This window comes from Anoplopoma fimbria, chromosome 12, assembly GCF_027596085.1.
Source record: "Anoplopoma fimbria isolate UVic2021 breed Golden Eagle Sablefish chromosome 12, Afim_UVic_2022, whole genome shotgun sequence".
NCBI classification, from domain to species: Eukaryota; Metazoa; Chordata; class Actinopteri; order Perciformes; family Anoplopomatidae; genus Anoplopoma; species Anoplopoma fimbria.
Window position 1 is genome coordinate 17,185,832 of NC_072460.1, and position 27,432 is coordinate 17,213,263.

The following is a 27,432-nucleotide window of genomic DNA, read 5'->3' on the forward strand; positions in this document are numbered from 1 at the left end:
TAATAAGCTATTCGTCTGGGGTGTCCATGCTTAAGGAAAAATAAGAGTAAATACTTTTTCAGTAACCTTGCTGGCTGGAGGACTGTAGAGTTTCAGGGAAAGGGGTGTGGGTGGGTCACTGTAGGAGGTGTGGATGATCGGGGGCAAGGAGACTCCTAATGGGTTTCAATGGAAGATTAACTGCGGTCAGAAGGCTTTGGTCAGCATAAAGAGCTCTTGTATAATCAAAGTCTTGGCTGTGGGAAATCGTTACAAATTGCATTTGAGCCCCCGTCCTGGGGCTCTTGTTTAATTAAGAGGATGGGATTTTCTTTTTGTGGTCCGGGGAGAGGTGGCGAGGGCAGACGGATGGACTAAAGTTGAGTATGAAGGATAACGAGTGAGAGGAGGGCAGAAGGGGATACTAGGTAAAATAAATGTGCTCTATGCCCAGTAGCTGCTGTTCTCCATGTCAACACACTGTACTAACACAGCACAAAAACTCTAATGCAGTATTTCCCAACCTTATTTGGTAAGTTTTCATTCTCAGAGCACTTCACCTACATATAGCTGACTGGCTATTAGGACAGTTTTAAGCAGTAAAGAAATTAATTAATTAAGCTTAACTGAAGAGGTATTTTTACCATAATTTTCATTTGAATAGTTGGTAACACTTTAGCGCCCCTCTTAGCAGTTTATAAATGTTAAGTAGGTGTTTATTGCACACTATAATGTAGTTGTAAACATTAATTTATGTCCTAAATTGAATTGTGAATTTAAGAACATTTCTATTACCTCTCAACAGCTCTCATAATGGCAACAGCTGAGTTGGCGGCTCCCAGCTAAGGACGCTAACAGCACTAAAGGTGCAAACAATGGCAACAGTGCTGAGAGAGCTAAGGGTGTAACTACGGGGCATCGGGAGGTTGGGCGCTATGCTTCTGTGATGACGCTGTCAGTCGGGGTGGCGTTATCAGCTGTTACCTAGCCAGTGGAGCAAGCTCACATGCACTAACATGCACACGTTGCCGGCCTGGTTATGTCAAAAAACACAAAGATGCTCTGATAACAACACACTCAGAGGGAGAGCGACTTCAGTCTCTGCTCAGTTGTTTGCTTCATTCACGTGCTACACTCAGGCATTAACTGTAGCATTAAAAACTGGGAAACATGCAAGTTGGCACATAATTAACCCAGTCTCACACATTACACTCTTGTATATAGCTGCCTAAATCGTAAGAGTTTAGTACACAAAAACCTCCTCAATCCCATGTCTCACATGTAGAATTCCACACAAATTTGTCCCAACGTGCCTCATCCCCTCTCTGCAATTCCAAACCTCCCATCCCTGACATCAGTATTCTAAAATTGGCCTTAAGTGTCTGACTTGCTTAGTGAATGTTGCTTTACTAAAAAATCTAAACTCTGCCTTGGGCTTTTTTCTGCTACAACCTCTTATAAGGACACAGCTTCCCTTAAATACCTTTTATGAGTTATAAAACAGTAGTGATTACATGTAGAAGATAGATCTGTGGTGTTTTTATGATTTGAGAAGAGAAGACTTGATGAGGGAAAGACTACCGGAGACCTGGCAAAATGGGATTTGACTCGCGTGTGTGGGTGCTGAGCAGTCTGATTTGACAGTGTCTGAGGCTTTAAAAGAGAGTTCTTCATCTCCGCCCTGCCTCGTCTCTTCCAACTCCCCACCTAGCAGCTTTCAAAAGAAGCCTGTGTCACCGTCTTCATTTGCCCCACAGCCACAGTGAATGAATTTCTATTAAATGCTAAGGTTACAATTACCCCCCCCCCCCCCCCCGTCTACCCCCTTCCCCTTTTGTAACTGGAGGAAGGCAAACAGCCGAGGAGCCTATAGCAATAAGAGCTTCTGTCTGTCTGTCAGCCAGCCTTCAAATGATCACCTGTCTCCCACTAAATTGCCTCTCTTCTCTCCCCTCCCTTGTGTCACCTGCACAGATTTACAAAGAGAAGGGGGAGGGGGGGGGGACAATTTTCTTTGTGAAATGCTCTGTATCTGTCACAGGATTCACAATTGAAACATTTATCATAATCTTGATTAAAGCTAAAAGGGTTATTTTCCAGCTCCAGAACATTTCCCCTGTCCCAGAGAAATTTCATCTGCCGCATTTGCCACACTTAAGACGCCTGGACTGAATGTGAGGCTCTGCTACTGATCAGAGAAAGTGTTAGGCCTGGGTGTGCCAGGCTATTATCACGTCTCTGCCAATCAGACTGATTGTCTAATGCACGGAGCACTAGAGTCGCCGATTATACTGCAGGCAATGATAATGGACACTCAACTTATAGGAAGAATATAGGACTTTCAGAGCATTACCATAGCAGTAAGCAACTGTTTCCCATGTAAAGATATAGTGCAGTAGTGTCTACCTGAGCTGTACTAAACGTGTTTAACAGGTAAACACTGTTAGCTCTGTTAGCACGGTTTGCTGTAGTTTTTACTGTTAGCGCTGTTAGCACTGTTAGCTACGAGCAAACGGCACAGGAGTCGCCATGTTGAGAGATGTGAAGAGGCAATTTACAAGTTCGATATGATGCGTCTAACCACCGTTTCTTTTTTAAATCTGTTTACTGTAGCTTCTTGACTTGACTTTTAAAGAAGAGCCACTTGTTGACGCACAAAGCAATGCTTACAGAGGATGTTTAAATTTAGTCACACCTTCATCGCAAGACATCAAGCAGATGATTTCTTTCACTTCCTTTTTTATAGGAAAATTTAAGCTTCTGACTCTCTCTTTGCACTAGCTTAAATTCCACACGGATTCTTTATGGACAGATCGGAGCCAAATTTAGAATTAATGCCAGTATAAGCAGTTGGTGGGAATAGAAGACAGACAGGAAGATGGACACTGTAGAAGTAACAAAGTACAGGAAGGAACAGCAGAACAGCCAGTGACTAGCTATCAAATGTTAGCCTCCAGATGACCTTTGACTGTGCGACCTCTCATATTTTCTCCTACGCACATCTACACAGCCAGTCCATCTTATTCCTTATTCCTCTCTCCCTCTGTCTCTCTCACTGCTACCCTGGCCAGAGACCTTTGAATGGTTGAGTGGGCTGTAGCAGCACAGTAGATCATGGTAATGTATTCAGCCAGAGGGGTTGGAGTGTTACTGCCTTAAAACACCCAGGCTCCATCCAACACTAGAGAAAGAAGACAGATGAGGCCAAGATTCCAATTATTTTCTCTATTTGTTGACCTCCATTCACTTTATCAATGCTGAACAATGTGTATCTTCTTTCTACACATGGCCTAAAGGAGTGGATGTACAATTGTATACTTGTATTTGGCAATATAGAATTTCGTATTTTTTTATTGAGATAGAAAGCAAAAATACATGTTGTTTGGAGTCGAAGCAGTGTAATGTCATGACTGTATAGTGTAGCTTTCCTCTGAGAAGTAAATGCAGTCGTAAGAACTAATCTTGTGATCCAGAAGAGTATTTGGGAATCCAGTAATCCTTATAAATCCTATAGTATACAGATTGCACTAAACATTAATAATATAAAGTCCTTAAAAATCCATCTATTGAAAGGTATAAGTCATGCAAAGGTATTGTGATGTTCTGAAAAACAGACATTTATTGCCCCACCCACAGAGGAATCCAAACACCAAATGTTCTTTCTCGAATCCCACAATGCCCCATTTAACCATCACTATTTACTCGCTCATCGCTTTGGATTTAGAAAACGTCACACTCACTGCCACGCAGCCTGAAAAACATCCTACAGTTTTCTATCCTGACAGGATTTATTTAAGTAAAATGGAGAGAGAAAGAGGAGAAAAAGGGAGGACAGTGTAGAAGAAAAAAAAAGAAAAAAAACAGTATCCATCTCCGGCAGAGCAGATGGTAAGTAAAGCTGTAGTTGACTTGCAAATGCCTCGCGGTTCCAAACGTGACGAGTCACGAGGATGCTGCCGGAGCATCTGGGCCTGTCTATGTAACATGTCACCATGCCAACAGTAAGAAAGCAGCCAATATCAAACTTGAACTATTTTATCCATTAAACCTTTAAAATCCTACGTACCGATACTGAACACACTTTATGAGAAGGTAATATATATTCACATGATCCTTCCCATTGCCGTATATTAAAAACATAATTTGTCTTTCCAGACTTCCATTGGAATGCAACTATTTGTTTCCCTTTCTCATTTGTCTTTTATGTAGGTTGTTCTCACATTTTTTACCTCATGTATTACCCTTATTAGTCTTGAAATTATTTAAAGCCCAGATTATGTCCCTTAGGCACTTATAAAAACTTTTTTAAAAGTTTGTTTTCAAATGCCTTTTGACACTCCAACATAATACTGTTGATGTGAGAGTTTATTTTGGGAAATCTAAAAAAGTCACCATTATTTAACCCGGGTTATCGTTTCAATGTCCTAAAGTTGTTCAAAACCCACTGACTAAAAAAGAACAGTATGAGAAGGCAGAGATTAGTGGCTCAACATTTTCAATGTTTCAATGGTCCAAACAAGTAATGGATTAATTGAGATATAATAATGATACTAATAATTAATAGGTGATTAAAATAATCGTTAATTGCAGCCTAAAGACATACACATGTGATGAATGCATGCATAGAGTGCCCTAGTTCTTGAACCCAAATTTATTTTCACTTTTTGATACGATGCTGAACACTCTAAAGTCTATATCCAAGAGCTAAGTAAGTAAGTAAGTTAGGAGACCAGTCCCTCCCTCCACCTCCACACTCCCACTCCCTTAACTGGCCTTGCACCATGCTGGCAAAATACAATCAGGAGTAGCCTACACAGAATTTGTTTGCATTGATCTCCCTTGCTTGCTGCGGAGCGGCTGACAACAGGTAGGAGGCGTGGTGGTTGCTAGCATTCACCAGCTTTGATGATATTTACCTCTAATTAAGTTTCTTCCCCAGAGAGAGAGAGAGAGAGCTGGGAGGGAGTGAAAAAGAGATAAAAAAAAAAAAAACTCTAAAGAGAGTGCCGTGCAGCAATCAATCCTCCCCTCCCCTTCCCTCTAGAGCTGAGCTGGGGAGGATGGATGGAAGACAGGTCTCTCATCTGGGAAAACTGGAGAGAAGTAATAAAAGAGCCATAGCTCAACCTCCACCTGAGGAGACAAAGGAGAAATGCCTCCATCCTTTGTGCTTGTTGTCCTCCAGTGTTTTTCAATGAAGCAGTAGCAGGAGTTTATTTCTGAGGTTTCCTCTCCAGTAAAGATGGATTTAATTTAATGACAGACAATAAACCTTCTGGGGATTTTATATGCCAATTATTAGGTCGCTGAGCTCCCCGTAGGGTTCGTGTTGATACCCAATGTGTTTCAGTTAAGATCAGGTTAAAACAAACAGAAGGCTTTGCAACGGATCAGCTTAAATCTTGGTGTTTATTAATTTCGTAGCCAGAGAAAAAGAAAAACCAAATATCTTGGCTGTGCTGAACTGTCTAAGCTTATCCTGGATGACTGAATCTCATTTCTTGTTTCATTTCAGAGGTGCTCAGGTTATCATGGCATGTCTAGACTGTTTGAGTGCAACATATCCCGAGTAGCATCTAACAAAGTGGATTTATTTTCTCCCCAGGTGTGTAAAGTATTGAACAGCACCAGTATGAGCTGCTTCGCCCCCTCCCTGATGACAGAGTACAGTCCAGGTTTGGACACGGTCAAACACGCAGACGAGTTTGGGTTCATCTTCAACAACGTCCAGGCGCTGCTGGTCTACAACAACACCAACCTCCTCTACTACCCAAACCCTTACTTTGAGCCCCTCAGCACTACTGGAGTCCTGGAGCAAAAACCGGGCTCACCCATCATTCTCAAGGTACAGGAAACACTGATTAGTATTTAAATCTACAGATCACGTACTGGCTCAACCCACGCGGCAACCTCTGCTTGTCAAAAGTGGAGCCAATGTGGGAGTTCCCTGAACTAGCGTTACTTTCAAATCCTCTTCAATACAGCATGATGTTCATTTAGTAGATTATGAAAAAGCACAATATGCTTTATTTCATGGCTACAATGTGATTGGCAGTTCGTAACCAGAACATGTCCAGGCTCGGAGTTGTCTGTGTTTTCGTCTTTACCCTTTGACTCTTTCAGAGGTTTTTTTCATTTCATATGAGTAAATTGTAACATTTTTGTTTCCTGAAAATGTCTAATGCAGCGTTTGGTTCTACTTAGCTCCACCCTCTTGTGTCACTTCTGGTTACAAAAAGCCAAGATAATGGCAACCAAAATGCAATACTCAAGGCTTCAAAACCTTGGTCAACAAACCAATGGCTGACTAAGTCCACTTCTTATATACAGTCTACGGTTCAACCCCCACAACAGACTTAACCCAGTGTGTCTGGGCAAAACACTTTTACTTTTTCTGGATATCAGCTACATTTTTAAAATGCATGTGATTTTTCTCATTATATTGGTTGTAAGATATCTTGTAACTGACTCTGAGTTCATTGAGGAATATATTAAATTTTTTCGTGATTGCCAGCTGTCAGCACTTGGCAGCCACTGTTACATATATCACCTTGTTTGATCTCAGTATGGAGTCACATTTGGCTGCAGCTGTGCACCAAACCTCGGGATGTTATTTACCGTGTGTTTAGGGGTGATATTGGCTTTGTGGGTTTTTTAAATTGTCTTCATCTCCAACATGTGTGTGTGTGCTTCTCTCCTAATTTCACACCCCTCTGTCTGTCTCCGCATGCCCACAGGGCAGAAACCTGGTTCCCCCAGCATCAGGAGGGGTGAAGCTTAACTACACTGTGCTGATCGGAGAGACTCCCTGCTCCGTCACTGTGTCTGAGAGCCAGCTGCTCTGTGAGCCGCCCAACCTCACCGGACAATACAAAGTCATGGTCAGTATGGAAAATGGTCTGTGTGTTTGTGAGCGTCTATCTTCATAACTTCCCCCTTTCCACTCTATTTCCGTCAAAACCCTGTATTTGGGTTTCTTTTTCATAATAGCTTACCGCTAAACTTCATTATTCATGCTCTCATCATTGTTCATTCGGCTGAAGAAAAGAGGTCAAAGGGAGACCAGCATGAGTGTGCTCTAGCTGTCAAAAGGTTCTGCCAGAATCCATGGCAATTATTTTTAGTTGTCTGTTCGCTTATTGAGTGCAAGCCCCAGACTATTTCCCTCTCAATGTCAGCGTGTAGGTGGCCGCATGTGTTTGCACTCTGTATCAATTTCAGCAGGCAATATTTACTTGTGTTTTTGCAGGATTTAGGAGACTTGGCTTTGCATTGCTGTTTATCACTTATGTAGATCTTAGGAATAGTGATCGGATCTTTTGTTTAAACACGGTGCGTCTTCCTCTGTGGTTTAGTTTTAAGGATCTTCTAAACTACGCTCGTATAAGATTAATTGCCATGCGCGTGTTTATCATAGAATTCTGTTTCCCTTCGCAGGTTCAGGTAGGCGGTCTCCACGTCTCTCCTGGTTCGGTCCGCATAATTTCTGACAGCCTGCTGACCCTACCTGCCATTGTCAGCATCGCTGCTGGCGGAGGCCTCCTCCTCATCATCGTCATCCTCGTCCTCATCGCCTACAAGCGAAAGTCGCGCGAAAATGACCTCACCCTGAAGCGCTTGCAGATGCAAATGGACAACCTGGAGTCACGAGTCGCCCTGGAGTGCAAAGAAGGTTAGTAATAGAATAGTAAAAGAGTCAGCAGTCGGACCAAGTGCGGCACTGTGTAACAACCTGCTGTTAGATTGCAGAGGGTGATTATGGGTCTGCTTTGCTCCATTTGCAGCCAGTAATTTTAGAGGCTGCTCCATCACTCGTTTAGTTGAATGGCGCTGATGAATGCATTTCATTCGTGCAGATTGTAATCACATAGCAGGCATAATTTGTGCATATAGTAGAAATAGTAAATTACTGGTGGTCTGTGTGCATTAAATAATGCAGTGTAAATTTCTCCAAATCTGGGTCAGTGAATCACTGTTTATATATCACAACACTTATGTTAAGTCAGTTAACCCTGCATGTGACCCATTTTTCTTTTAGTTCGTCCTTCCAGTTCTTCCTGCTTTCTAGTTTGCATGCTGGATACAGATTTGCACACAAACTGACACATAAAATATGAACAATAAATGTCATTTAGCGATATCTAACACACAGGTGCTTCGATACACACTCCTGGCCTGTGGCTCAGGGTAAAGAGAGGGCACAGTTGTCCGTCTGACCTTCGACCTTTCAAGTCACTGGGTGAAACACAGATAGCTTCAGGTTGACCTCGAGCCAACACTCCAAATAGCAGTTCACAAAGAGCGCTCTAAACGTTGCATCATTTAGTTTTATATGAATGCTTTCTGATTCGTGATTCGTGTCAAAACATTTCCTGATTTTGCTGCTTCAAAACAAAATAACGATTGAATTTTATTATGAAGAATGTATGGGAAAATGTGTTTATCACTGAATAAGCGGAGCTATTCTACAAGAAAACAAGTCTACAAATAAGCAGAAAAAATCACTAAGGACCTTTATTGTGAGGAATTTGAAGGTGAAGGAAATGTGACAATCCTGTTTTAAAGTCACTCCTTTGACCAATTTGGGTTGAAGTGTCAAGTGTGGACACAAAAATGCGACAGCTGACATCTGGCAAATCCAATCACAAAAAGTCTGATTTAATAGACAAGAGTAACCAAGGCCTGAGATGAAAAAAAGTGAGGTTTATGTTTAAGAGTGTTTAGGGGATTTCATCAGCCAGACATATTATATATCCCCTCCAGCCACCCCTGAGCGTCTCTCCCAATGTTATTATGCAGTGAAAAAAGAAAAAAACATCCTATTGCAGCAAACTTCCAGGATGGTCGTGACTGGTAGACAGACAGACAGACAGGCAAACAGGGGGAATCAGTCACACACAGGCAGCCTAGGGAAAGGAAAGATTAATATTTTAACCATTAGCAGTGACCAGGAGTGTAATGCCCTGCAGGGTGGATTTAGACGGGTACCTCCTTATGAGTATACACACTCCATGTGTGCCTGTGAGCCCATGTGTTGGTGTGTAAACCAAAGAGTCGCAGGGGGCCAAGGGCCAGGAGGTTAGGGGCTAAGACTGGTTGGAGCAGGCGGCGTCTGCTCCTGTGATAGGCTGCAGACAGGGAGCCTCCCCAAGGGCGGCGAAGCAGAGCAACGGAGCCGTGGGCCTGAACAGGAGTCAGTCAGGATGGAGCCAATTAACTAGTGCTCACCTGCAGCCTCACACCGAGGTTGACACACACTCTTTGGGGCCTTAGCTACAGACAATTTACTGGCTGGTAGATAAAAATCGAGTGAGAAAGGGGAAGTGTGTGTTTGAGAAAAGAGAGAGGGAGAGAGAGTGAGATCTTTGTATTTTTTTTGTTTTTTTTAAGGGAGAGATGTGAAATATTGAGTTTCTCTGACATGAAGACTATCTTGGGCTTTAACTGTCAGCTTTGTGATAACGGCAGCAAACACTTTGAATATGAGAAGGATTCACCTATTTCTTCCCCGGGGGATTAAAAGAACGGTTTTATTCTCATGCTGCATGCCTCGAGTATTTCCTCAAACTGGTCTCTCTTTCTTGTCTCCCCCTTCTCTCCCAGCCTTTGCAGAGCTGCAGACAGACATCAATGAGCTGACCAGTGACCTGGACAGAGCTGGTATCCCCCATCTGGACTACAGGACATACGCCATGAGGGTCCTCTTCCCCGGCATAGAGGATCATCCTGTCCTCAGAGAACTGGAGGTAAAGGGAGAGAGACAGAGGGCAGGAAAGAGAGATATTAGGAAGAAGATGACTGAGACAAGTAGGCAGCAAATGCATAAAGAAACGGCAAGAGAAAGTCAAACTGAGGTAAAAAGAGAGATAGGGAGAGAGGAGTGGATTGTGTCTGCCCTTACCGCTCTCCCTGCAGGGTAACCTCCATAAGCGGGAAAAGTGCTTGAGGGGAAAAGGATACCAGTGTGCCACTTATCCTTTCTACCCTCTGGTCTACACACATATAGCCAACTATGCTGGGCAGCACACATACAGTATATAAACCTTACATGCAAGCTCCCTCGTGGAAAACAGGGTCCCAGCACATGGCTATTTCATCCATCGGTGGCTGCAGTATGAGGGGTAATGAATTGAGTAATTCCCAATCCTCAAGCAGGACTGTGTGGTTCTCCATAGGGAGGAAAAACTGGCTGGTTAACACTTTTTTCGCTCCTCTTCTTGAGGCCTGAGTGATTCTGGGAAACAAGTTTATTTTATGTGGAACACAATCATGAGGATGAAACTATCAGGGATAAAAAAAGATTCATCCTGATAGATGTGCACCGTTTGATATGTTGATTGTGTGTGATGGGTGATGGTATTGGAACGGGGAAGCAGTTGCATGGTTAGTTAGAGGGATGGTGGTATAGGTCAAAGTGTCAATTCTTAGTACAGTGACGTTCAGTGAGTTGCATAAGCAGTTTCATAGTATATTATAATATTACATTTTATGTGACAAGTTTCTTTTCTTTCTTTTTTTTTTTCAAAAGGACCAAAATTCCATTCCTAAACTTTTGAAAAAACAGTAACATGCACTCAAACAAAGAAAGTGAGTTTTGTCACTTTGGGTTGGTAGTCTTAGTTATTTGACATTTGACTTAAAAGGTAAGTGTCAGCTTACTTAGTGTACAATGCTTTTTAACAGACCTGGGTAAATAATTGATTAAGATCTTCTCAGTTACTCACCATGAGTGGGAACTTCTGTCTGCCTGGAGTGAAACATGAGTGAGGGTTTTGGTGCCTTTGAAAAATAATCTTTATTTTTTCTGAGACAAGGTCAACATCAAAATTGAAGAGCAACAATCCTTTTTCAAAACACATTGAGCTCTTTGTTATTCAAGTTATTACTGGACATCTATTTTTCAAATGAGTGCTGGAATCTTATTGGCACTAACACGCATTCTTCTCCCGCCCTCTTCTGTCCAGGTGTCAGGGAATGGCCAGCTGAACGTGGAGAAGGCCCTGAAGCTGTTTGGCCAACTCATCAACAACAAGGTGTTCCTGCTCACCTTCATCCGAACCCTAGAAATGCAGCGCTCGTTCTCAATGAGGGACCGTGGCAACGTGGCCTCACTTATCATGACGGCCCTGCAGGGGCGACTCGAGTACGCCACCGACGTCCTCAAACACCTGCTGTCAGACCTCATCGACCGCAACCTGGAGAGCAAGAACCACCCCAAACTGCTGCTGCGCAGGTAACACAACACACGATGATGTCCTGTTGCTTAGGGATCATATAACTCATGGTTCGGATCACATGTTGATTTTGAGTGACTAATTAGATCGGCAGAAAATAATCTATATATTTTCTTTGCCCGCCTGTACCGAATCGTTGATGAGCCATGCAAGCTAATACAGGTCGATTTAGTCGTTGCCTTGTTATAGCAGCTAGTATAGAAGGCTCGAGACCATTTTTTTCACAGCCTTCCCTTAAAATCATTTCAACCACCCCAAGGTCTTTGTCAACCATAAGATTTTTTAAATGTTATCCTTCAACTTGGTATAGTCATCCATCCACATAAAAACACACAACTCAAATGATAAGGGAAATAAAGATTGTATTTTTATTGATCAAAAAATCTTGGTATTAGTAGTTTTAAATATGTATTAAATGCTGTTTAGAGCTTGTGTTAGGAAGTTAAATAGGTCATAATTCTGTCTCTAATATCTATTTTATATAGCTGTGAAAACATATCTTTATAACAACAGTATTTATTCAATTTTGTCCATAGGGGGGTTCCGTAAGCATTGCAGGTCAACCACTGCTGTCATAATATGTTGGATTGTTCAAAAGTTAATTATTTTATGCATTAATTAAACATTAGATATCAACCAAAAACCTTTTTACTGCAGTTAACAAAGACAACTTGTTTTTTAAGTAACTAATTAGATTGACATTTATGTTCCTATTTTGACTTTTGAATGATTAAAAAGTAGAAAGATAAGTGAATTAACATAAATTAATATAAACAAACAACATTATCGTATCCAGATAAATCCCATAATCCTCAGAAACACTGTATGCTCTTCAAAACAGTTTCAGATGTTTTTTTCTTTGATATATTCCATTCAGGACATTACATTACATTACAGTCATTTAGCAGACGCTTTTATCCAAAGCGACTTACAGGAAGGACGAATGGGAACATATTGTATCACTGTGTATCGGTTAATATGTGATCGTGTTCTCAGAGGATAGTTTTGCAGTCCTCATTTACAAACATGTAAAAAAGCGCAAAGGCTGTAGGAGGCTGTTGATGCATGTAGACAGATGGATGGGGATTCATTCAGAGCTGTATGTTCTTCCCTCTTTTTCTTGTGGGTGGATGCATTCTGGTTTTCCCCTGTGTCGATGCTTCACAGAACAAGGCTTGTAATGAGTGCTAACAGTACAGCTACAGTATTCTGAGATAAATGCCAAGAACTCTTCGCATCATGGGAAACATTTCGATTCTCTGCATAATTCCATCTTCTCTCTTGCACTCGTGCCCTCCCCGGCTTTCTCTCAATGCCAATGTCAGTCTCACTTATCCTCCAGGCTCGGGTCCTTATAAAACATTCAGAAACGGTTCCAAGTAACTTTTTTTCCCTCTCCGTGTCCCCAGTGTACGTTGTTTTCCGGGGGATTTGGGATGATGTGCTTAAACTTTAAACACCTGCCAAGTCCTTGTCCAAGTGTCCTCAGCTGCTTTGGTGGCTCTGTAGGCATAGAAACGGGTTAAAGGACTGACTAAAGCTCAAAAGGTACAGAATGTTTTAAGCAGAGCTCTGGGAACAGTTTCTCTGAAAGCTTGACTGGTCTGGACATGATTTTGATTCAGTTTGCGAGTCTAATAAGCAGAGACAAAGAGAGCAGGCTGCCGCTGTACTTTTCAAACAACACCTTCATTCTCATGTTAATGTTCCCTTAGTGTCTCTATTTGAAAACCCCTCTTATAGTTGTCAGAGTAAATAACCGCTCGGCGGGAAAAAACGGCACACAGAGAATGAGTTTGAAAAGACAGAAACGGACTAAAGCGACGCGGCATCAAATGGACCTGGATTGAGCTGTTATTTCACACGACAGCAGGGCCCCACGTCACCTTTGAGTTTTCCACTCTCCTCTCTCATTAGGAACACAGTGGTACGTAATCCTCGGCTCCTGCCGTCGCAGCCTGGAGGCTAAATGTCTTATAGTTTTACATTTCACTCCACATTTTTCTTTTTTTACTAAAGAATTTAAGGGATTATCGATTTAACATGGATCTTTGCTGTTGTTGTCTTCCTCGTTGCCTATTTAGAGAAAAGCCGACGGTCAAGCCAGCGTGCTGACTCACACACACACACACACACACACACACACACACACACACACACACACACACGTGTCACACGATCACAGTCAAATTGAGATCCTGTCAAATTGAGCCTGTCTCTAAGCAGTCATTATGCTGCACAGTACAATGAGAGAGGATGCTGGGCTCTGCTTTGTTGCCATTTCCCCTTTTACTTGTCTTTTCCATCAGCCCTTTTGCTCTTTGAGTTGTTCCCCGTTAGAAATCGACACAGCAGATCTTCTATTACTCTGTAGTTGGTAATCCAGCATGGAAATCAGATTTTTATGTTACGCATATTTTTATGCTTGATGTCCTTCCTTACTGGTTAGCTAAAGGGTCACTCTGAATGCTGTTCTAAATGAATTATTAGTAAGCTTACAGACCCTGCTGGGCCGAGTTCACATGGCTATAGGAGAGCGCCAACAAACAGGAAGAACCTTGAGGTCACCCAACCCTCTTCCTGTTCTCATTTATATTACAGTGGGTTGAAATTGCGTCCCAAGACATGTTTGAGTCGAAGCACAGAATTTGCTGCTTCTGCTGCTCAGCTGTCATTGAATGCTTGTCTCCAGAGGGGAATATGTCCACAAGCTAGCGTGCCAGACCTTTTAAGAGAAAACCACAATCTCACAAGTAGTACAGACAAAGATACAGAAATAGTTCTATCTGTTAAGGTGTGTTAGGATGTTATCCGCATGATTCCTCAGTGACCTGCAATAGTAATCAATGTTTAATGTCTTTTTGAGTTTGGATCCATAAGGTTGTTTATTAAATGATAAGACTTGTGATATTCTGTATGGCTGTGGCCCACAAACCAATAGTTATTTCTGAAGACAGAAATATTTAAAAACAGCTCACTAACAAATACTTTAGTTAAAAAAAAAAGACAAAAAAACATCCTAAAACAGCAGGACACTGTAGCCGCAGATTTGATTTTCTTGTGAGTATTTACAGCAGCAGGTACGTTAATGTGTGTGTCGACTCTAAAGAAACTACTCTGCCTATGTTCATCATAATGAAGGAACATGTCAGTGTGGCTTACTGTGTGATTTTGGGTCAACTATGGATTCATTTTGCACAGAGGAACAACAAATGAATATCAGGTTTTGGCTACACGTGTTTCACGCCTTTTTCTGGTATTTTATACTTTCTTTATATTTTGTTTGTCATTTAGATGGCAAGCGATTCAAACACGCTTATATTCTCAAATTAATTGACAGGTATATTGATACAAGGGCTGACCCCAGACTGCAATCTCAACAGTGTATCTTTAAAGCTTTACAGTAAGTAGTGTTTGGAGTGTATGTGCTGTATAGTGTATATGTGTAGAAGAGAATGTAGGTACCAGAGGGAAGCTATGGCACAGCAGCACTGTGGTACAATGTGGTTGCTCCAGCAAAGCGAGGCGCCCTTAATTATTTAGCTCCGTTCAGTGCGGTGAGAAGATGGAGTACCATGCCATCACTAGCCACAGCACAAAAGGAAAGCGGAGGACAAGATGGGAGAAGAGAGGAGAAAATGAGGGGGAAGAGTAAAGAATGTGGAAGAACCAGGGCAGTGGAGGAGTATTAGATCCAATGACAGAGTTACAGTTCAACAATTAATGAACACAAAATTAAGCAAATTAAAATAGAGGTTCTGAATCCACAGAGTGTTTTCCAAGTTTCTTGGCCAGCCCATTGAAGATGCATCTGATTAGCATTAGCACTGCGTCTCTGCCATCTCTGTCCATCTCTGTATGCCTCCAACATGCTCATTATCTGTATTCCTCTCAGACGTCTCTTAAATGGGCAGTTTCTCCTGATACTATTGTTTTCATATATGAGTGTTTACAGTTAGAAGATATACAGATGTACTAACTACTCTTTGTTGGGAATAGTGAAATTAGATTGACTTATATCAGTCTGCAGTTTCTCCACGCATAGCCTAATATAGAGTCCTAACTATAGATGTGACTATAATCAAAATAATAAAAAAGTAATGAGGAATGTGGCGTTCTCACATAGTTTGCAGGGCTAAAGGTAGATTCATTTAAATGGAGGTTAAACTAACATCCGTCTTCTTCACTTATCTTATGTGTCAGATACATTTTTTGACAGTAGATTTGACTTAGTAGCACGTAATATGCTTAAAGTAGGTCATAAATATGCGTTTCAAAGGATTCATGAAATTTCCAATCATTTCAATGTGTTCCTTTCCTGAATGAAGTTGAATGGGCTGAAGTTGTATATCAACAGTAGGTGCTATGAGGGTGAATACAATCCACTTTGTTAGCAAGATCTCCCCTTATTAAACCGCTATCCCCTCTCTCCATCCCCCAGGAGCAGACACAGTCCAGGGTTAGAGGGGTTGTTTAGTTAAACATTTAAGTCTAGTCTAACTCATTCATCATTTATCACTAAGATTTGTGCAAGTAAGAATTTTTGGTTGAAATATTAGTATCCTCCACGGGGCACAGCTGCGTCGGATTCCCTCTGCAACATGGCCGCCAGAGCTGAACGAAACGAACCGGGTCTGTCCCCCCTTTGAGAAATTGAGCCTCTTGGCATATTAAGCAGGATGGAAGTCGTTAACAGCATAATAGTTAATGAGACCACAATAAATGCAGCAGACATTGGCTCATGTCATTGGCTTAGTGTAACAGTCGACGGGATGTGTTTGAATGCCAGAGAGGAGTCTGTAAAATGCTATGTTGAAGTTGTTCTGTGGCACGTACTCTTTTTTTCCCTATTATGCTCAGCTTAAGTGCCAGATCCCATTTCACCATCCATTCTACCAGTCCAGTGAAAATAAATTCTGGCATGTACAGTATCTTGCCTTTTTTTTTTTTTTTTTACAGCGGAGATATAATATCCCCAGTCAGTTAAGTTCGTTTGAAGGGTGCACTCATGCTCTTCTGAAGCGCGTTTCTCCAAAGAAACTCTAGTCTCTGGTATTTAAAGCTTTGTGATGCCTTCCTCTTTCTTTGTCTTGATAGGGATACGTTTTTTAGCTCGCAGACACTCACGTTCTCCTAAAAGCTTTTTTGAAAGCAACATCTAAGCTTTGACAATGTTTTTGATTTCCTCAATCTCCAGAGCTCTTAGTGGAACTGATGCTGCACCTCATGGTGTTTGGATAGTATTCCGCTACATTGGCTCGTTTTCTCTCCATGCCCTTACCTCTCCAGCGCTCATCCCAGCCTGTTGTCATTTCACAGCCTCTCTTTCAGCCTGTCCATTATTACTCAAAACTCTTCTGCATGATGACCCTCACCACACCAGAATAGCAAGCCACTTCTTTCAAATGCTATTCTCTAGTCTCTCCATCTTCTTCTTCTTCATCCTTCAACATTCAAGTTTAGCCACAGCCCCCTCTCTTTACCCGGTTTCTTTCTCTTCTTTATAATGTTCTTTTAATGGAATCACAGAACATTGCCTCTATCACCTAGAGACTTTTCAATCTTGTATTATTTTTCTCCTCAGCATTTCTCTAATGAGATTTCCGCCCATGAAGAGCAATGGAGTACAGAGTTATTAAGAGAGGGTGTATTGTGTTTGGCATTAGTTTCATTGAAAGACATTCCACATCCTGCTAATAAAGCCCCCCACCCCCTCCACCCGAGCTGCCATTAGGAAACCAGAAATGGGAGGGGGGGATGTGAGGCCCCTCTTAAATACTATGTGGGATAATGAAATCCTGATGTTCATTAATGAAACTCAATTAATAGATAGAAGGAAGTGGAGGCAGATGAGGAGGAGGACAAGATGGAAAAGGAGAAGGAGGAGAACAAAGTGCGTCTCCCCCTCTCCGACATGCAAAAGGAGAGATGTTAAGGGGGAGTCGGCACAGCCCACACACAAAAAAAAGGCTTTATTTGACTTCCTTCTTCGGGACTTGCTGAGCTTATTAAAATGCTTAATAGGTTCCATTAACTTCTAACACACTCAAGTCTCATACAAGCTGGGAGGGGCGCATGGTAAGCATGGGGAAGAGGTGGGGGGAATTCTCGTTAAAGAAGGAGGGCAATTACAGAGGGATTTGGGGTATTGTCCAAAAAAAAAAAAAAAAAAAGATCCACAATATATTTAGGTTTATTCAGCGTGGAAATACATCCTCAGGCACTAGTAGTGGCCCTTGTGTTTTCCAATGAATTGGGTTTTTTTGTTGGGCTGCATTGTCAAGGTTTAGTTTGTGAATTCTGTATGTGTATTTCTTTATCTATGTCCCACCTGTGTGTTTGTATATGTCAGAATGACGCATTTGGAAAAAGCATAGATCTTGAGTGTGTGCTACCAAAGAGGATGTCGACACCCTCGCACACACACACACACACACACACATAAACAACAGCTTCTTCAGCAGCTCTCCAGCAATGTTTACTCTCTCATCCTGTAGCTGAAACTGAGGGAACTAATCTACATCTCTGTCCCCCCCCCACACACATTGGCACATTGCACTTCAAATAGGCTGTCACACAGCTCTCCATCCTCTTGCCGAGCTGCCAGTAGACCGGCCAGCAGTCCCATTCTCGGAGGAATAGCCTCCAGGCATGGGAGACAACATCACAGCTCTTGCTGCACGTCATTCCAAACAAAATGTAACCTCCGCTCCACTGTCCTGCTAACGTAGGAGAGTTCTGTATTTGCAAGTGAAAGAAAGAGAGAGAGAGGGAGAAGAAGTTTCGCTCTGTCTCAATTTATTGAGACAGGAAGAATGACTGACACTTTTCCCTTGTCTAAAATCTTAGCTGATGTAACCTCCCCTGACTCAGACAATCCTTCAGGGACTTCTGTTTCGGTCCTAGACTCTTGCTTATAGCCCCTTGAACACGACTTCATACATTTATCTCCATAATAGTCATCATTTTTCTTTAGGTCCATTCAGAGCCTGAATAGGTATAATCATCCCGAGCACTATTTAGCTCTGAGGAGACAAAAGCCTTCCTTCGATTCCTGCTAATCCCCAGTTCAACACATAGCGCTGTTAGGCCCTTTATCATATACACCAGAGCAATCAAAGTGATTTCCTGCTACATTAAGAATGTTATTTTTTTTTAAAAATTCAATGCATTGCCATTTAAATTGGCGACACGTGTACAAGCTGGAGGGATCATTTGCAGCCAGGTGACAATCACATGCTGTCAAACTCTTGCAAACAGCAGTGCAGTCATGTATGGGGCACTTTATCAAGGCATCTTAACTTGTGATTAGTGTGTGTAGACATTGGGGGTGGGGTTGCTGAGGCTGTTTTTCTGCAGGCCTATTGTTTAACTGCAAAGGATATATATATATATATATATATATATATATATATATATATATATGAACCTCCGCTGGGTGAATGTGCATTAGATCCTCTCTGGTCCCCTGTATGTAATGGCCGTATCCTCACTGTCCTGCATTATAAATAATGGTAACCTGCTTATGGTCAGCCATGCACTACCACACTCCCTCTTTTCCGCTTGGTTGTTTTTGACTTTGTTGTTGCTGTACCTGCTTCGACATACGGTATGTTAAAGTTAAAGTTTGCTTTTTTTTCCTGGGGTTTTCTCAGCCATTGTGTTGCGTATTTGTGCAGTGTAAAAACAACTTGGAGAACATCCAGACAAGCCAACGCACAAGGTTGCTGTAATTTATGGATACCATGTTCAAGTCGTGCAAAAGCAGTATATGAAATCGCAGATGAGAGCTAATCATCTACCAGTCTACTAACCCTAACCCAGCTTTTTGAGACATTGCCTATGGTAATAATAATGGTCCAGAATGATGCAATGAAAAGATGTACCCCAACAGCTGCACAGCACCTAAGCCCTCTAAAAACCCAGGTGGGGAACCTGAAACTTATAGCAAAATGTTAACCATTTAAACTAAAGTAAAAAAACATGAAAGTCATTTCATTTGAGCTTCCTCTCAGTACGCCCCAACTCTGACTGACTTCCAGCGTCTCTGGTAGCAGCATTGTTAGAGCTAGCAGATGTAATGACAGTGATAATGGTGTGTGGACCAAAAGCAGGCTGGTGAAATCCATTTCCAATCCGAAGCAGTTTGGTTATTGGTGTCAAACGAAGAACGAAGAAGAGCAGGGCAGAAGGTTTTTTTTACAAGATGAGCTTGTTGTTGCAATTCACCTCAGGTGCTTGTCCACACGAGCTGCACATTACGAACCCTTTCATCTGTGCTTCATGCTCGATAACCATTCCCACCTGGCTGTTTGGTGTTCTGCCTTTTTTTTCTTCTTCTTTTTAAATCCAACCTCTTTCTCTAGTGTTCCATGATGGTGCTAATGAGGCAGACGAGGGTGGGGGATGTTTATCTGGCATTCGGAGAAAAGATATGAGCAGGAATCAAAAAAAAGAAAAGAAGAGGTACACACAGTCCCTCTCATGTGCTCGGCGGTAGAAACAGTCGAGAGGTCATTGCACATTTGTGTGTTTTCATGCCCAATCAAGCCCAGCAGCAAGCTGTAGCTCCGTGTGTGATTGACTGGGAAGGGAGGCGAGGTAGGGGAGGTGGAAGAGAGGGACATGAGAGGGGAAGAGAGGAGATCGTTTTGGCTGTGATCAGGCGTTACCTGGCTGTGACAGCACTCGTCTCTCTCAACAGCTGAGGCTTGTCGCAGCTGCTGATGTCCCGCTGTGTTCAACCACACGTGAATACACACACACACACACACACACACACACACACACACACACACACACACACACACACACACACACACACACACACACACACACATTCGCTCACACTCACATCCAAGGATACTCAATCACACACTCCTTTTAACATGTGCACGCACACATAGATGCCTTCTTCCTCTGCTCGGCTATGTTCTGCTCACTCACTGTGACCACAGCATTACAGGCAGCACACAAGCAAAACCAAACGGCAGGATGCACCCGCCCAGGATGCCAAGATAACCTCCCCGAAGTCTTGCACATAACCTCATGAATTATGCAACTCTTCTCCTGTATTATCTAAAGCTTTTGGAATATCAAGAGAAAGAATAGATAATTTTGTTTCCTTCTTTTTTTCATTTTTTTTTTTGTGTGATTTCAGAACGGAGTCGGTTGCAGAGAAGATGCTTACAAACTGGTTCGCCTTCCTCCTCCACAAATTCCTCAAGGTTGGTACACCAAGCAGCAACACATGTAGTGTGTGTTTAATAAAACCGGTGATTGCACGTAATCAGATATTTAAGTGTTTCGTGTTTTCATTCTAGGGATTTTGTGTGTTTATACTGTGATGTACTCATGTGTGAATCTGTGGGCCGTGTGTGTGTCTGTCTGTGTGTGTGTGTGTTAACAGGAGTGTGCTGGGGAGCCTCTGTTCATGCTGTACTGCGCCATCAAGCAGCAGATGGAAAAGGGGCCCATCGACGCCATCACTGGAGAGGCCCGCTACTCCCTTAGTGAAGACAAGCTCATCCGCCAGCAGATCGAGTACAAAACCTTGGTACGTCACACTCCAAGAGGCTCACAGATACACACAAATACATAGGTAGAACCATAAGTCCTACGTGTACAGTACAGGCAGCTCTCGACTGCGTGAGATACACACAAGTACACTATCGTAACTTTTTCACCACAAATCATTTTCGAGATAGCATAGCTGTTTCTGCTGTGTTGGGTTTCTTCCTCACTGTATGAGTGGAAAATTATCTAACGATCCCACAGGCTCCAGTGTTGGTCCAACATCAGGGTAGGTGGCTGTGGAGTTTGAAAAACACCAAACAGCTTCCTCTACACACACATGAACATAAAAAAATAAAAACACACTCACGCAGCCAGCATGTGACATGACAATGCTCTGATTGCTCTGACTGGGAATTTGGCTCATTACGTGCTAATACCCTGGCAGAGCTGGAAATTGGTGTCCCACCGAAGGTGTGAAATTAGATTTTGGGATGCCAGTGAGAGCGGAAATGGTTTCTCGTAGCTCCCGCTATGCTCCAAGGAGACTCTAATGAGGGTGAAGCCTCAAGCTGGACCCAAGACCAGACAGTAACAGGACACCTATTCCTGTGCTCCCTCATTTCCTTCTGTGATCTTTCTGTCTTATTCCCGCTCACCTTCTCCCCATCTGTACAATTCCAGATCCTGAACTGTGTGAACCCAGACAATGAGAACAGTCCAGAGATTCCGGTTAAGGTGCTCAACTGTGACACCATCACCCAAGTGAAGGAGAAGATACTAGACGCGGTTTACAAGAACATGCCCTATTCTCAGCGGCCACGTGCCGTCGACATGGACCTCGGTATGAAACACACACACTTGCACCCTCCCGTACACACACATACACACACTCGCATGCACAATTCAGATGCTCACAGATGCATTTGGCAGGTTAAAAGTCCTTCACACCCACAGATTAATGTATCAGTGGGAGAAAACCTAGCCATGTGTACAGATTATCAGTGCATTAGTGTGATAAAAGCTGTGTTCCAGCAGCACGGCCAGCCTCAGTGTGCTGCTGCCAGGCCTTCTATCAAGCTGACTGACAGTGTGTGCTGCATCCTTCCGTCTGGCTGCCTACGCTGGTAGTGCCAATAAGACACAGTAGATCGAGATAGAGAGGTGTGCATCGTGTCTGTATGTATGTGTGCTACTGCGTCTGTGACGTGGCTGTCCGACAGACCCAGGTAAGAGCTGACAGACGGGCTCGCCAGCCTCACGCCGGGCTCAACTCCCACGCAGTCTGCCACTTCCATCCTTGTCTGTCCGTACCTTGCCTCCCATTTCCCTGTCCTTCTCATTTTCTCTCACTTCAAATGGGTGGAGAGAACAAAAGTCCCCCCCCCCCCCCCCCCCCTGCTTTGCGGCAAATCAGCACACCGTCCATCCCTCCACAATACAGCTCTTATTTGGTCTGTGCATTCCCTTATGTACTTATCTGTGATTGTTATTTTTCCCCCAAAGAGAGTAGTTTAGACTAGGGATGCAACAATCTGTCTCTTTTTACTGTTTATACAGATAACTTCAATTTGTTTGATACAGAGTACCGATCCAATACTATTTTTTTAATAATAAGCTGTATGTCTCAATGTGTGGAAATGACTGGGGTCATTCTTTTATGTGTAAGGTAACGTCAGGCTGGACTTAAACATTCTTAACTTTGCAAAAAAAAGGCAACAAATAAATTTAAATGTACTGAATTGTCATTTATTATTAAAATAATACATTGTATACCAGCAATTTTGTAAAGAAAATAAAAAATAATTACAGTTTAAGTGTAAACCTTTTTATGCAGCAACCAATTTGTCAAAACTTAAACAGGAGTTAAAGTTCCAGTATATAATGTATATAGTATATAAACATAGAATAGATCAGCCCTATTGTCACACATACCCGATCCAGCTATTTGAGCCAGTCTCGGCCTCATATCCGTATCGGTGCCTCCCTAGTTTCGGGACAGTTTCGGGAAGATGTTGTGCCAGGCAGGGATGTCACGTGGTCACCTGGCAGAGGCACAAAGTAATAAAACCCAGTCAACAGAGGAGAAAATCAATGATCACTCCCAGCATGAGAGCCACGATGGCTGTCCACTTCCCTGTCAACACCCTTATTATCATTTCATTAACCCGCAACGAGCCGTCAGCCACTGCCCTCCACCCACGCTGCTTACACCCTCCACCTGTTTCCCCTTGCTTCTAATTTTCTCTGTTTCAAAGGAGCTGATTTTCTTTTTCTCATTTTATCCTTTCTTGCCTGCTCCGCTCTTCTCTTCTCTTCTCTTCTTTCTGACCCTGACGGGGCCGACTGTGGCGTATGCTAATGGCGCGCCATTTCCACGACACAAGTACCAATTAAAGCGTGCAGGCTGCCTGCATATACATCTTGAAATCGTTTTTGTGTAATGTTTAATTAAGATGCGTGTCAATCCAAGTCTGTGAGAGCGGTACGCTTTCCGGGAGCCGTACAAGAACGCCGGCTGCTGATATCGACTCATCTGGGTAATGTGTGAAGAGAGCTCTCTTTGGGAGTCATGTAGTCTGACGTTCCACCGACTGAAAAGGTGAACGAGGTCTGAAAGAGAAGTGTTTAAAGAGTTTGTTTTGTGTGGTGTGAGAACGTACGTAGGTTTATTTTAGCACACTTCAAAATTGCCTTGCAAGGTAACTGGTTCTGAAGGCATTGAAAATAGCACTCACCACAGTGTCACCCACATGTTCATTCAAAGCAGATGTGCGTCTTGAACACATGGTTTCAAGTTGTACCAGTTTAACACGTGACACCAAACCTCTCCACTGGAAAAACCAAGACAAATTATTTGTGGCTTCTTACGACATGTAGTTTGTAAAGGCAGCTGTGTATAATTCAGATCGTGGTTTTTTTGTCCCTCAGAGTGGCGACAGGGGCGTATGGCTCGGGTGGTGTTGCAGGATGAAGACATCACTACGAAGATAGAAAATGACTGGAAGAGACTCAACACTCTGATGCACTATCAGGTAAATAAACACAAAGGCTTCAGTTTGATCTTTTCCTCAATTAACTCTCAAACTTCACTTTTCTTTCACCAAGAAAAAGCTCATTTCAGTTCAATCTTTGCTGTTACTTTTGTTATGGAAATTGTACCACATACCTTGCCAAACTTTGATGTTTCCCCCGCTCTTGACTTTTAGGCAGCCAATTTTCAGCTCCTCATTTGCATGCCCTTGCCTGGTGTAATCCTAGTGACAGAATAGAGGACAATTACTGTACAGGTGGCAGGAGAGATGAACTCTCAGCATCTCAGCCGACACTTCTCCCGCCTCCCTGGAGAGAGGGAGCTGCTCTCTCTCTCTCTCTCTCTCTCTCTCTCCCTCCCTCCCTCTCTCTATCTGCCCCGTTGACTCCTACGCTGGCAACAATTAGACCCGCTGTGACTGCCTGCTTCTGTCTCTTTTCACATGTAGAACCTCGATTCACACCCCGCAATTTTTAGGGCCCATGGGGCTTACCTGTTTCCCCCCTGTTTAACAGCGAGGAAAGTGGAAGGGCTAAAGAGGAGGAAAACTGGGAACAAGTTTAGATCTGCATTTTTCAGGAGAATTTACTGCTCAGATGAAAAAGGGAGAACAGCAGGGAGTTAGAGGAAGCCAGAGTGAGATAATAATAAAGAGAAATAAAAAGGAATAAAAAAAGAGAACAGGCAAGGCAGAATGAGAAGGCAGCCTTTCTCAGCAGGTCGTGAATCTTTCGCTGTACATGCTCAGCCAGCTCTCATTAGTCAACCAGGGGGGACCATCTGCTTAAAGACTGCATGAGGCCCCGGTTCTGGGCTACCTGGTCAAGAGCAGAGGCCGGGGCTGAGATGCAGCTGTGGATGGGAGTGCTGGGGTTGGATACCTGGGCTGTGGGGCCAAAGGGATGCAGCTCCATATAGGAGCAGAAAACGGGGACGAGGTCTGGTGAGGCTCAGGCCCTCACGCTGGGGGTCAATCTGAACCCCTGCCCCGGCAGAGTAAGCAGAATAATGTAACAGATGTGGGAGTCATTAGAAGAAGGGACACATCAGAGTGTCCTTCACCCAGGACTTGGCACCATGCAGCTTCTTTCCCCTTTGTCTTCTCTCCCTTGTCGCTCTCCTCTCTGTCCTCACCTTCATTGTCTCCACTTTCTCAAATTTTAGTTTGTTTACATTTTTTCTTGCCCACTTAAAATGTTTTCCTTCTCGCCCACTGACGTGAAATGAGCATCCTTCATATCCTACTCTGTCCCTCTCTTGGTCTGAGCACCTCCCTTTGGTCTGTGCAGTGCTTTAGTCCTTGATGAAGCAGTGCAGTATGTTCCACCTCCACACCATAATGGGTTTCTCTGTTGTTGTTGTTTTTTTATTGCAATCCTTCACGTCGCAGCTTGGTCTGCCATCGTTAGCCAAGGGAGATGCTACGGGGCACACGGTAACACGCGTAATGCTGCTTCACTTTTTCGTTCGCTCAATAGCAGATCTTAGGACTTCTATTGATCACGCATCTGAGGGTCCCCGCGCAGAACATAAGGCTCGACACTGTGCAACTTCAGAGGAGATGCCGGTGGGGCAACGTGGGAAAGAGAGAAGAAGGGAGGGAGCACTGAGGAAAGGACAGTCGGTGTTAGGAGAGATGAGAGTCGGATGGGACAACAGAGACACTAGTGCATCGTTACTGTTTTGATGAGCTGGCAATGGCCAACAATGTGTGACCTCGTGTGTGTTTGCCTCACACACCAAGCATTGGCAGATGCTACAGCACATCTGGCTGCCTATCACAACAAGAGAGCACAGCTCATTAAGCCCCAGAGTGAGGGAAAAGCTTGAAGAAAAGGAAATGGGAAGCGGTAAAAAGGATGTATAGAAAGGGGGTCTGAAATCTGCAGAGTGAGACCGAGCATCACCTTCCTAGTTCTCCCATAAAAGAGCCACGGGGACCAGACAGAGGCATTACAATTCATAGGACTCACAGTCTCCCAAGAAAACCCCATCGGGTATTTACCCTGCAGCATGGGAAATAATGGTTTAAATAACCTGGATATGGAAATGCGCACCTTCCCAGCTCCCTGTTACACCAAAATTAAAAACATGAATGCACACATTTAAAATGAGTTCAGAGTGTTTATTCAATCTTTATTCAACGCCTTGGCGTTCACAGTCGGGGGACTAAATTCCCATCCTCCTGCCACCTTTTTTACAGGCTTCTTGCATAGATGAAGATAGGTGAAGATAGAAGCACATTCAGATAAGCGCACAGTGCACGTGCACACACACACATGCAGCACATACCCACATTGCACATGCGTATACACAGACGATCACGGGAGTTGAGATAAAAGATTTGTGAGATTGGAGAGTTTTTGGCTGATTGCTGATTTGGATCTTTTTGTTGTTTGATCTTCCACCCCCGTCAAAGGAAAGTGTTTCATCACACCTTCTTTCTTCTCCACCTCCCCCGTCTCTGTCATCTTGAGACACGTTAGTTCAAACTTTGCTCCTGCTGGACAGCATCTGGGCAGTAAGCAGGGATGCCACAATCACATGAGTCAAACATCTCACAGACTTGAGTCACTGTAGAGAGAGGGTGGCATTAACAATCCTCATAAACAGGACGTTGTTATGAAGTGAAGTTGTCAGACTGTTTAGGTTATTCATGATGATTCAAATTGCAAGCAGGCCTGCATCCTGTTCACCGGGCGGTGTGAGAGTAATTACATTGATGATGTTTGACAAAGTGTTGATTTATGACAGGTGGACTCTTTCCTGGCATATTAATATTTGTTTGCCACATCCATTTGCAGGGACACATGGGCAGTGTGTGCTTTGTTTGGAATATTATTCCTAATTTGCAAATAAGTGACAGTTCATGGCAGACTGCTCCCTCTTTCACTTTGTCTGAGACGGCTTCAAAATAAAAAGTCAGTTTGGAAACTTCCATCCCCCGCTGCCTGGTGACCTCTGTCTGTCCTCTTCTCTGCGGTGAAGGAACAGGGAGAGCAGACACTGATGACCACACCAGGAGAGCCTGCCAGCTAGATCCTGTTACCAACCTTGCAGAAATCACTTGGGGCATTTTTGGGCTATTTTCAACAGCCCCAGACACAACAGATACTACTACATCGCTATCTGTTCCTGAAATCAAAAGCTCTGTCTCTCTTTGCCCACTGGTCCCCATTGTAAATCTAAATACAAATGCCGGGCAGGTGGTAATACAGTGCTACAGGGATGACGTATTTCTGAGGAACTAAGCTATAAACAAACTACACCATGGTCGCATGACTTTACGTCACCACCACGAAGCTAAAGGCGGACTAGTAGTCTCATTTAGCCACTTTTTAGAGAGGCATAAAGGCTTCAAACTTCTACTGACGTGTTTTATATGTTACAAAATGTTAAAATCTCTTAAGCTTGTGTTAACCACAGACCTATTTCAAGCATCTAACCAAAAACCCATTCGAGACGAGGGAATTGGAAGGGGAAAAGTACTCACTCATTTCCATATTTTGGGACTCATTCCTGCGGTACTCTATCTAAAGGTTTTTGGAGGACAATTATTGATTAAATATTTGAAGAATAGTGTTTCCCCACTGAAAAGGAGAGACATATTTGATTAATCCTGCAATGCTACTGCTTCACCTTAAGTCATATCTCCAATAGCAACAACCATAG

The 27,432-nt window shown here is 43.1% G+C and overlaps 1 protein-coding gene across 1 annotated transcript in view; it reads left to right on the forward strand.

Annotated features, from left to right (window-relative positions):
• plxna2 (plexin A2) overlaps positions 1 to 27,432 on the forward strand; it is a 153,918-nt gene that overhangs the window by 114,416 nt on the left and 12,070 nt on the right. Inside the window, exons 17-25 of the mRNA XM_054609985.1 lie at positions 5,585 to 5,824; positions 6,717 to 6,860; positions 7,417 to 7,651; positions 9,583 to 9,725; positions 10,944 to 11,212; positions 20,374 to 20,440; positions 20,623 to 20,769; positions 21,411 to 21,570; positions 23,658 to 23,761. Of these exons, the coding sequence (XP_054465960.1) occupies positions 5,585 to 5,824; positions 6,717 to 6,860; positions 7,417 to 7,651; positions 9,583 to 9,725; positions 10,944 to 11,212; positions 20,374 to 20,440; positions 20,623 to 20,769; positions 21,411 to 21,570; positions 23,658 to 23,761 (1,509 nt within the window). The remainder of the gene's footprint in view (positions 1 to 5,584; positions 5,825 to 6,716; positions 6,861 to 7,416; positions 7,652 to 9,582; positions 9,726 to 10,943; positions 11,213 to 20,373; positions 20,441 to 20,622; positions 20,770 to 21,410; positions 21,571 to 23,657; positions 23,762 to 27,432) is intronic.